The sequence below is a fragment of the Tuber melanosporum genome (genome assembly GCF_000151645.1).
Source record: "Tuber melanosporum whole genome shotgun sequence assembly, scaffold_8, strain Mel28".
NCBI lineage: Eukaryota > Fungi > Ascomycota > Pezizomycetes > Pezizales > Tuberaceae > Tuber > Tuber melanosporum.
The window spans coordinates 107,400-117,754 of record NW_003299128.1 but is presented as its reverse complement, the minus strand read 5'-3'; the positions used below and the strand labels follow the sequence as shown (position 1 = coordinate 117,754).

General features: G+C 46.8%; 2 protein-coding genes; both read right to left on the bottom strand.

Moving 5' to 3' along the window:
* Window positions 1-2,774: 2,774 nt before the first annotated feature.
* GSTUM_00011065001 (uncharacterized protein) lies at window positions 2,775-4,016 on the bottom strand. XM_052355834.1 has 1 exon: window positions 2,775-4,016. The coding sequence occupies exon 1, from the start codon at window positions 3,680-3,682 to the stop codon at window positions 3,425-3,427; it is 258 nt and encodes an 85-aa protein (XP_052211799.1). The 5' UTR covers window positions 3,683-4,016; the 3' UTR covers window positions 2,775-3,424.
* A 1,582-nt stretch (window positions 4,017-5,598) lies between these two features.
* Window positions 5,599-9,398, bottom strand: GSTUM_00011064001 (uncharacterized protein). XM_002841687.2 has 6 exons: window positions 8,673-9,398; window positions 7,841-8,010; window positions 7,419-7,761; window positions 6,951-7,363; window positions 6,752-6,895; window positions 5,599-6,693 (listed from the first exon to the last, which is right to left on the bottom strand). Exons 2-6 carry the CDS (start codon window positions 7,956-7,958, stop codon window positions 6,650-6,652), a joined length of 1,062 nt encoding a protein of 353 aa, XP_002841733.1. The 5' UTR covers window positions 7,959-8,010; window positions 8,673-9,398; the 3' UTR covers window positions 5,599-6,649.
* Window positions 9,399-10,355: the final 957 nt, after the last annotated feature.

The window sequence follows — 10,355 nt, the reverse complement described above, 5'->3', positions numbered from 1 at the left end:
ATACCCGCACAACCCAGTCCGATCCAACCCAAACTATACTGTACCATACCTACCATATGATTCCGCTCCGCTCCACAGTACGGTACTCGAGTACTTCCAAGACGCCATACAGCGAATTAACTTTGAATCTAAACCAACGCGCGATCAGCGGGAGCGAGCCCTTTCCCGTCGAGTTAAAAACTGTTAACTTACTCTTCCGCAGCAGCAGACCACCGGCAAACTCACACCCGGTAAACGAAGCTTACCGACACCGGTAGCCTAACCCACCCGATAAGGTACCGGGTCCCTCAGTCTGGCAAAGTGCAAACCCACTATGGCACTTACAGCCAACTCCAACCACCGACGAGATAGAAAAGGCTGGAAAAAAATGGCGAAAAAAAAACATTCAGGCCGGCAAACTTATTGTAGCATCATACCAGTATTCACCTTCACTGCCCGCCCCGCCGCGGCCGGGATTTCGAGTCTACACCGTACCGTATGACTCCTTCATATGCCTTGCTCCATCCAGGACAGCATCCGGGCCAATATTGCAAAGTACCGCACTCATGCGAGCAAGCAAGCAAGCAATGAGCTGTGCCAGTTGCGACAACAATTCCGCCCGCAGTCGCTCATCGGTGACCAGGCGCCCACATTTTTCAAACATGTCGTATCCTACATACCTTGCCAGCCAGAGAGCTAGAGGGGGCGTCTGACCCTGCCTTCTAAACGCAAACACAAAAACAAAAGATAAAAAAGACACAAGAATTACTGGCTGATTGACATCTTTACGGCCTGATATTCCCCTTTTCCCATCCTGATGGGTTACTGTAAGGAAACAATTTTATTCCAAACGTGATTTCCTACTCGTACTATGCAGCATATCATTATCGATAACACCAACGCTGCCTCCTGGAATCATTTCCAATCGTGGTCGATTCCTCACCGGCGTAATTGTAATCGTACCCGAAACGAGGAAGCACAACACTCTTTCTCTATTTAACCCCACCTCCTCTCTCTCCCTTCCGCCTTATAGATAATGTATTCAGCGGGAAAAAAAAAGCAACACAATACATCCTCCCGTGCTATACCCCGGACACCCCACCCCGAGCTACCACTCTGTCGCCTCCATACTACTCGAGCACCATAAAAATTCTTGAAATTCGCCATCTCCGGCACTCCCTTATATTCTCTGGATTCTGAGTCAAAGGCTCCTAAAAAGGACTAGCTTCTTTCCGGCATGGTATAAGATCGGCCCAGTGGACGTTTTGGATCTTGTTAACCGATATTTGCAATTCCATTAACATGTCAAACTAAACCTATCGTGGGCTGACGGCTGACTTCCGCCGATAATCTGATTGCGAATTTCAAGAGTTTTTACGAGCACAGTATTGTATCATACCATAATAACCCTTACCACAAACCAACCGCTGAGCTCAGTTCAATCCCGCCCACGACCACAAGGCGATTCAAGCTCAAGTAAAAAGGTAGGTATCGATACTCGTAGCGGGCGGGGAGTATCCGAAAACAGGAGTCGTGAGTTTGTATGGGCGCTCATAGGTACAGATTTTCTGACTATGATACCGTATTATATTTTGCGAGTCCTTGTTTCCGGGTACTTCCTGCCTGCTACGAGTGCCCTTTCCGCGCTTTGAAGTACCGGTAGCACCCTGTTGAGTGAAACCATCATTGACGGTCGAATTCCCAAACTCAGCCGCACCATGATTAACAAACCGATAAGCAAAAGTGTAGCAATAAAAAACACTTCTCCAGTCGATCCAGTTTTTCTTCTCCCCACCTTGCCTATCAAAGGGCAACGATTTCGAGGTGCAATAAAGAAAGAAAAGAAAGAGCACAACTTTTCCTTTGAGGCGACTTAGGAATCGAAAGATGAGACGAGGGTGATGGTCGGAATATAAATAAACCCACACATAAACCAGCACCTCACAGCCTCGCTCGCTTCATGAAAGTAGTGCCGTGGTGCTCTGCAAGAGCTTTCTTTCCTTTTCTTTTCTACTCTCACTTGCTCGATTACTCCACAACGCTCCAAGTTTGTTCGGCCAATCGTTAGGCGCCCGCGTCGCCGGGCCTGCAGCTGTCCGTCCCCCACACCATACAACTCGTCTAAACCGGCCAAACAAACATTCCTACAGACAGAAACTGAAAGCCGATCCTCACGATGGAGCCAGAAACCTTCGGATGAGTCCCGCTTTCCCATTTTTCCCGCACCTCGGTCGGTAACCCGCATCTCGGCTCATCGCATTATATCAAAAAAAAAAGCTCCCTTCAATTCCGATCACGTGAAATAATCCCTGTCGCTGAGACAGCTTTCCCAAAGACGCCAGGAGAACCTTTTGGGAAAGGATAGGAAGAACGAAAAAAACCACCACCCCGCCTGCCTCACATATCCATTGCCATCGTCCAAACCCAGCGTTAGCAGAAATACCCGGTGGGGGCTTCTTTGGGGAATATAATAATCTGGTCACCAAACAGCTATCGCCTTAAAGATCGACAGGGAATCGATTTACAACACCGAGCAAAAAAAAAACCCCATATCGGACACATGTATCTATGTGATTCAGCCAACCCCGGCGCAAGGGGTGGGGAAGGGTAAATCGGGCTACTATATGCGGCTAGTGAGTATTATCGCCTCCCACATGTGGAAGGGGCCGTTTCTTCCGGCTGTGATATTGAGTTGGCGGTTAGCACAATTATGATAGATAGGTTGAAGGCAATCTGAAGTGAGGCATAGGCTATACTTGCGCTCTCTCTTTGGCATACGTGTCAGGTAAGGTCAATTGAATGAGACCGTTAGATTATTATGTGGAAGATAGTGAGGAAATGAGGATAACTAAGGAGATTGTTAGAAGGAAAAAAATGGACAGAGAAGAGTACTTTCAACCCAGCACCACTGCGTAATATAATGCCCACCGATCTATTTATACCCCCATACCCGTTTTACCAATTCCCCAAGAACAAAAGCAGGCCAAACAAAGGAGATGAGACGAGACAACTCAAATAACAAAAGACGAAGAGGGAAGAGGTCGAAAAAACATCCCGAGATGGAGAGGTAGCTTTATAAAGCCATATCGTACTCCAAAGCGCTCCTCCAAGCGAAAAAAAAAAAAAACTTCGACCTCAATTAAAACGTGAGGTGCCAAAGACCAGGTAAGGAAGAAAGATCGGAAATGATCAACCATAAGATAAATAATCAGCACCATCAACCAAAAACACACAATCCAGTCTAACCAAGGTTCTGCTTCCGATCCAGACAAAATCCAGCCCATGCCCAAGATGCGAACAGCAGGAACCGGGCATCCACTAAGCATGTGAAAGTAGTCCCCCAATTGCTCAACGACCATTTCCCGATGGCAAGGGTGAAAAAAAAGAAGAAAAAAAACTCCGTCCACACCCAACCCAATCCCCCCCGATCATCGAGGGAGAAATATCAGACGGAAAACTCCTGCATATCCCTGACCACGATAGCCACAGAGGCCCTCTTCGCAGCTTCAGCAACGAGGTTCATTTCCTTCCTCAGGGAACTAGCCGGATCTTCGGGATTTCCGGAGCCAGAGGCGTCACCGACACCGGTCCAGGCGGGGGTATTTCTTGGAATGGACCCTCTCCTGCTCGTCGAAGTAGGGGTGGGGTTCGGGACGAGGAGGGTAGACTCGTTGTTTGTGTTGGACGAAGATGATGAAGACATTATGCCTGCGTGAATTGTCTGTGCCTTTTCTTTAAAAAAAAAAAAGGAAAAAGGAAAAATAGAAAAAACTCGCGTTATTGTAACGAACGGATGGATAGATGCCTGAGGCGAATTTTGTCGATACGATAATGTGATTATTCGGGAGTTTTTTTTTTTTTCTTTCTGGGGAGGGAGAGAAGATAACAGGTGTGCCAGTCGTGGTATATGAACGTATCTGGAAGGAAGTGGGTAGGTGAAAACAGTGAGGAAAAGTAAGACGGGTATGAAGATACTATGGGTGAGCGAGAGAAGAGGAATAGGGAAAAGAGTGTGAAGGTGATGTATGTAAACACAGGGAGGACTCTGGGGTAGAAAAGGTGTCGGGAAGAGAAGGGAGGACAAGGAAGAAAAAGAAGCTACGGTAAGGTCAACTTCGGCAGCTTAGGCTGAGCGAGGTTTGGGTTTGGCCGACTAGCCTAGGGTGTGGGAGGAATAACAAACTCTTATGAATATTATGATACCACAACCTCCAGGCTTCAAGGGCTCGATAATCTCCGTTTGCAGCCACAAACACGGATTCCAACGACGCCTGAAACCCTTTTCTATGGGGGAACAGATTGAGGCGAAAAAGGAGGAGGATACCGAACAGTTCATGTATCTAATAAAGTATTATAGCACAGTACCTACTATACGGCCTCATCCCCTTTCGCCAGGAAAGCGGTTAACGTTCAACTCTAATGTGCGATGAAAGGTTGGAGGAGATCCGGGCCGAGGAAGTACAATATACAAGTATCCTCAGAAACTCCACAACAAACCTGCTACCTAAAGTCTCGATAGAGCAATGAAGCACAAGACGGAAAGAGAGTTTTTGCTAGAGGGTGCGAATAAAGAATGATACTGTAATTAAAAAAAAAAATTCCCCATTCCTCAACCCCAATCGGGGAGTGTGGGGAATTCAAAAACAGCCGGTAACTCGGATGGGTCAGCTTTCTCACGCCAAATTGGGCACAATGACAGAAAAATGATGCTGCAAGGAGGGAGCTTGAAAAATAATCCATTACCGAATTATTACCAATTACAGAAACCAGAATCGGCCTTTTCGGCGAAAAGGTAAGGCAGCGAAAAGGGAAGGAAGGAAGGAAGGAAGGAAAGGAAGGAAAATAAAGAGGTCAACAATTCATCTACAGCAATCATCCCAACGCGTACTGCACCCTCTCACACTTGGCAAGCGGTATGCACCCATCTTCAGCTTCCGAGATCTGGCCGTTTGAACCACAATCCCTTCGTACTCGTACAGCGCAGCGCTCGTACGCTTTTAGGCACTTGAACTAACAACGCTGCTAACTGGAAGTGTGTGTGAGATCCGGGGACAGACGAAGGGATCACCTGCGGATCCTCCTTTTTTTCCGATATGCACCCCTACGGCCAAGGTAGTGGGGGGGGAGGGAGGAAGAGGACTACCGGTCTCACGACAACGAACAACGAACAAACAACGAACAACGAACGAGGAAACAGGCAATTGGCATACTCCCGTTAATAATCTCTCAATTATGGACAAGAGTGTGAGGATTGTGAGGAAGCTGGGGCGGTAGAGGCTAACTAAATACGGTCCGGAAAAAAAATCACAAAGAAATCCCAACGGCTCCGCGCTTGGGCCTATTGAGGTTTTGGGTGAGTTATCATAAGCCATAGTATGCAAATGCTTCCTCTTCCCGTTCGCACGGAACCAGCGCAACTATAATCAATTATCATATTATGAGAACGGGAGAAGGGGAGGGAAGGGAGGAGGATCATGGACACCTTCGAGGACATTGTTCACGTAGGCAACCCCCCATAAATTCCATTCACGATTACAGGTATTATATGGTCCCCGGAATAATGTGAGAAACAGAGTGGTGGGAGACGGTACCAATATTGTCATCCGCCCAAGAAAGAAAGGGAGGGAAAAGAAATAAATTTCAATGCAGTTGAATACGTTGCTGTAATTACAATGCGCGGTGGGGGGTCTTCCTTTCAGCACCATTCAGAATCTTCCACATACCCTTCGCTTCCACTTTTCTCCCTTCAACACAGTACTATCCCCATCCCTTCTTTGATGAAGCCCACTACCTCTTCTTCCCTTAGATTATCCCAACTGAATGTATAAGCCACCGGTATAGCTAGAACATATCATGGGCTGTCCATCACGTGCATCTCCACCCAGCCAGCCCTTGAATGCGGTTCTCATCCGCCGACGATATCCCATGCCGTACGTTCAGATAGGATCGACAAACCGCACCCACTATCGCCCTAACAACTAACCACCCCGTCGTATTTTTTGGTCAAAGAAAAGAGTTGGACAAGTCATGAGAACGAGGTAAAGAACAAAAGCACGTGCAAGAAATAAGAATGCTTAAAATATCAGTTTTTAGACCAATATATCGCTTCCCTACTTCTCTCAAGACATCACAAAGAAATACCGAAGCACCCTAACAAGAAATGGAAGAGGGAAAAAAAAAAAAGGCGAAAGCAGAAAACAAGACACCAAATCTGGCTCGCGAAATAAAAAGGAAAAAGGTATCAAAGAAGCACAATAGGACACAGGATCCGGGCGACCGAAGCAAATAGCCCCGACGACATTCAGTTGTCCAAGAGTAAAAAAAATACACAGACTATGCTAGAAACATAGAAATTGAGGGTAAACCGAACCACGACGTAAAATAGAACGAGAGTGTGATATGAAAAGCAGCGATACAGAACGGAGGTTTTAAGAAATAAAAGGTGATTTACGAAAGTAATATATCATGAGATCGGATATCAGAAAGAAGTCGATTCCGAATCCCAGCTTGCACAAGCGAAAATTTGCCAACCACGAGCGAGATGCGCACACACCGAGACCAAATCACCGGTGAGCGCTATTCGATACCGATGACACGCTAAAGCCAAAACGGACCATAAAGAGCCGGCCGAGCCGAGCAAAAGAAAATTAAACTTTGATAAAGTAAGAAATTATATCAGTCCACATTCTCGCAGATTTTCCTGGATGATGATGTCTGTTATATAACGTCAGTACAGATGGTATACGAGTCTGGGGTTATAAGGTTGTATCACCATTAACGGCTGCCATAACAAACCGAATTTGAGTGGTATCCGTTGCGCAAGTGAAATGAGTATATATCTGCTTAGTCTCAGATTGATTTAGGGAAACAAAACGGTTCAATATATAATCGCAAGCCGCGGAGTAATCCTCGCCTCCTATTACCTGATGTTAGTAGTGACCATTTTATATGATCAACTTGGTGTCGCAAACCTTCATAATCACCGAAGTAGTTCTTCATTGGACTGATGGGAAGCTTCTCGCGGAACCGATCAATCTTGTTCAAGAAGAGAATGATACTTGTTTTGATGAACCATCTCGAGTTGCAAATAGAGTCGAACAGGGTCAAGGCTTCCTGCATACGATTGACGGTTTCATCCTCAAATAACAGTTGGTCGTATTCCGAGATAGCGACTAGGAAGAGGATTGTAGTGACATTCTCGAAGCAGTGAATCCACTTCTTACGCTCGGAACGCTGTCCGCCAACATCAAACATGCGATATGTAAGATCTCCAATGATGAAGGTGGTCTCAGTAATACCAGTTGTCTTGACACGCGAGCGCAACACGTCTTGGTCATTAGGTAAATATTCAGCTTGCGCAATTCTGTCAATAGAATCGAAGTAGCTGTCGCGATTGTTAGCCCTCTCTCCAATAACCAATTGCAAGGAAAAACACGTACTACTTGGCGGAGTCGTTTAACTGATACTCTCTCGATCGTCGGAAGCATTCCTGCACCCCACGATCGGCCCACAGTGTCTTGATAGCATTTCCAACCTCTGGTGGTAAACTCTCACCCTCAATCTGTGTGGGTTGCATGAAAATGGTCTGAACATGGTACTCGGCCCGGCTGTCATCCAAAGGTAACTCCAGCGATTCCATAGCCTCCAAGATTACTCTCATCGATTGTACTGTATTCGAGAAAATGATCTCCTTGAAAGATTCGCATTCATCTCGACTATAGCCCCCCTCGTGGATGAGTTTCATCTGTTTTAGGATGGTAGACTTGCCGGATTCACCAGCTCCTATATAAAAGACGCGTCTTAGTCTCAATAGTCGATAGAGATGAAAAGGCGCGAGGTGCGCAATAGGAGGACTACGTACCTAATAGGAGCATCTTTATCTCGTTCCTCTGCATCATCCTATCCTTCTTCAGCTGATTCTCGATCTCTTCATTCCTCTGCTTCCCCTCCTTCTCCTCGGTGCTCATTCCACAACCCATCTCGTCGTAATCCTAATAATGACAACCAGGCAAAGAGAGCAGCGAAGGAAACCTATGTGTCGAAGAAGTAACGACTAGTGAGAATAATATTAAAACGTGCGTTGAAGAACTGATTTGCAATGGAATGGCGCGTTTGTGAATCTCTTCGGGATGACGAAGCGGATTAGAACAAGATGAGTTTCTTTCTATTTTCCTCCGTCGACAAAAGATGGGAGGACGGATGGGTTAGATGAACGGACGATTGGTGGGGAAAGGGGAATAAGGAGAAGGGAAGCGAAAGTGGAAGGGCTAATGTGCAAGGGGGATGGGGCTCCAGGGGGGCTGCTGCACGATTTCCTGTTAGGAAATTGATTTTAGCTCGCCTTGGCACGACCCGATCCGAACGGGTGAATGCGATGCGGAGAAGGAAAGGCTGCGTCTTGAGGATGCGTGTTTGCAACTTCGAGAAGCCTTCCGTCGCTTCTTCTTGTTCAGCTCCCTTGTACTGAGGACCTCCCACAATGCTGGACTGACGGACGAGGATGAATCTCGACAAATGCGCACGGATAGAGTAGGAGGTAGAGGAAAGGAAGGAGAAGGATTGAAGGGGAGGTGTGGAAAGAGAGGATTGATTTGTAAGGATTATAGGGTAGAGTTCCACCAAACAGAATAAATAAGGAAATGCAAGTCCGCTTTCCAAAAGGTAAAAAAAAAAAAAAAAAAAAAAAAACGTACCAAAGATGTACAAGTGATAAGCCTTACTCCGGGTTGCAGGCAGCGAACCGTTGAATGAGATTTTTCTCCCTTGGAAGAATCGAAGGTCGATATCAAAGATTTTCTTTCTGGAAGATTTTACTCTCCAGTTGTCCCGAGTGTTGAAATTACGTGGAGCGAATGTTTTGGGGGAAAAAAAAAAAGAGGGTGGAGAGTGGGTTGGCTCTGGGATGGAACTTGGAGTACAGATGGAACTTGGAGTACACACACACAACAAAGAGCGGCAGCAGATAGTGAGGCAGAAGGATGGGCAGGTAGGGCTCAGCCTTTCGCGCAAGAAAGAAAAAAAGAAAAAAAAGAGGAATATGAAGGTGAGAGCGCACAAAAGTCAGATGGGCGAGCACACAATTGTCAAAAGACGTCCAACAATTGAGAAGAGTAGGCGTGAAAGAGGCGGGGGGGGTGGAAGGAATTTGACCGCGAAAGGGACAAGAGGGAAGAGCCGGAGGGGGGGAAGAAGAAGGATAGTGGAGAAGGTCGAGATAGGTTGTGGTGATGTGGTGATTTCCCTCGGGCTCGCGTTCCCTTCGGCTCTGGGATATTTTAGGGTGATTTGACGGACTGGTTTTCTAGTTTCTTAGAAGCAGGCAAGGGGGTGATGATGGATGGGGTTTGGGCTGCGAAATGTGTGGGTGGGGGGGAAGAAACGAAGGGGAGTGGAAAGGTTCTATGGTTCATTTCTTCTTCCTGGGTGCCCGCCAGTAGGGACGCTTCAAAGAGTGGAGTACCGCTGCGAGAAAGCCCTGGGAAAGAGCAGAAGTGCGATCGGGTAGGGGGGTCGCCGGCCAGTTACCTACCCAGACTGGTCTCATCACACCTCCCGACGTGCTTCCCACTGCACAGAATACGGTAATCATACACTGTATTGAGGCTTTGTGGCTGCTGCAGCTGGGAGTGCTGCATACAAGTTCTCGAGTATGATGCTCGTACTGTACTAGTACTCAGTAATCATCACTCTTCGGGGTTACCGTACTTTTCACTTCTACTGTTGCTCGGGGGTAAAAGAAAAAAAAAATCAAGTTGCCTTCCTCTCACGGCAGCCTGGCACAATAACCGGTAGCCAGCAAAGTTTGGCCACTAAACGGCAGCCATCGGAAGGAATCCGCTACCAGAGAATCCCCAACACTAGAGCAGGCACAGAAAGCCTACCGGTGCTTTACAGGCCTTCTCCCGCTTCGCCACTGCCTACAAACATGGAGTAGCACTCGTCCCTTAGACTGTTTAGCGTTTATATATTATAATATTATCAACCACTTGCGATTCTGCACAGCACAAATATGGTACAGTACCGGTACCGTACCGTAGCCCCCATACTTTACCCCAAAGCCTCCATTCGGGTTCAACAATCTCGCTCGGGTAGACGCATACCGTATGTACTAGGGGGTTGACAAAAGTCGGGTCCACTTCCAAAAAAGGTTGCGGCATTTATATGTAGTCTAAACCAGGTTAGGAAATACAAGTGATATCTGGTGAGAGCTTTCTAGTGTCGGCAAAAAGTCGGGTCCAGTGTGAAAGTCGGGAGTTCTACGAGTGATATCCGATGAGTATGAATTTTAAAGAAAAAAGGAAGCCTATATACAGAAATCGATATGGAGTTGCCCCCCCATTGGCATCAATGACAGCTTGTAAACAGTCCGGCATGGT

What these genes read in the sequence shown, in the direction of transcription:
- GSTUM_00011065001 (XM_052355834.1), bottom strand. Translation starts at nt 3,682, where the DNA reads ATGTCTTCATCATCTTCGTCCAACACAAACAACGAGTCTACCCTCCTC.
- GSTUM_00011064001 (XM_002841687.2), bottom strand. Translation starts at nt 7,958, where the DNA reads ATGGGTTGTGGAATGAGCACCGAGGAGAAGGAGGGGAAGCAGAGGAAT. An exon ending in GATAAAGATGCTCCTATTAG is followed by an intron (nt 7,762 to 7,840) that starts GTACGTAGTCCT and finishes TCTTTTATATAG; the next exon opens with GAGCTGGTGAATCCGGCAAG. An exon ending in TGTTATGGCAGCCGTTAATG is followed by an intron (nt 6,694 to 6,751) that starts GTGATACAACCT and finishes GTTATATAACAG; the next exon opens with ACATCATCATCCAGGAAAAT.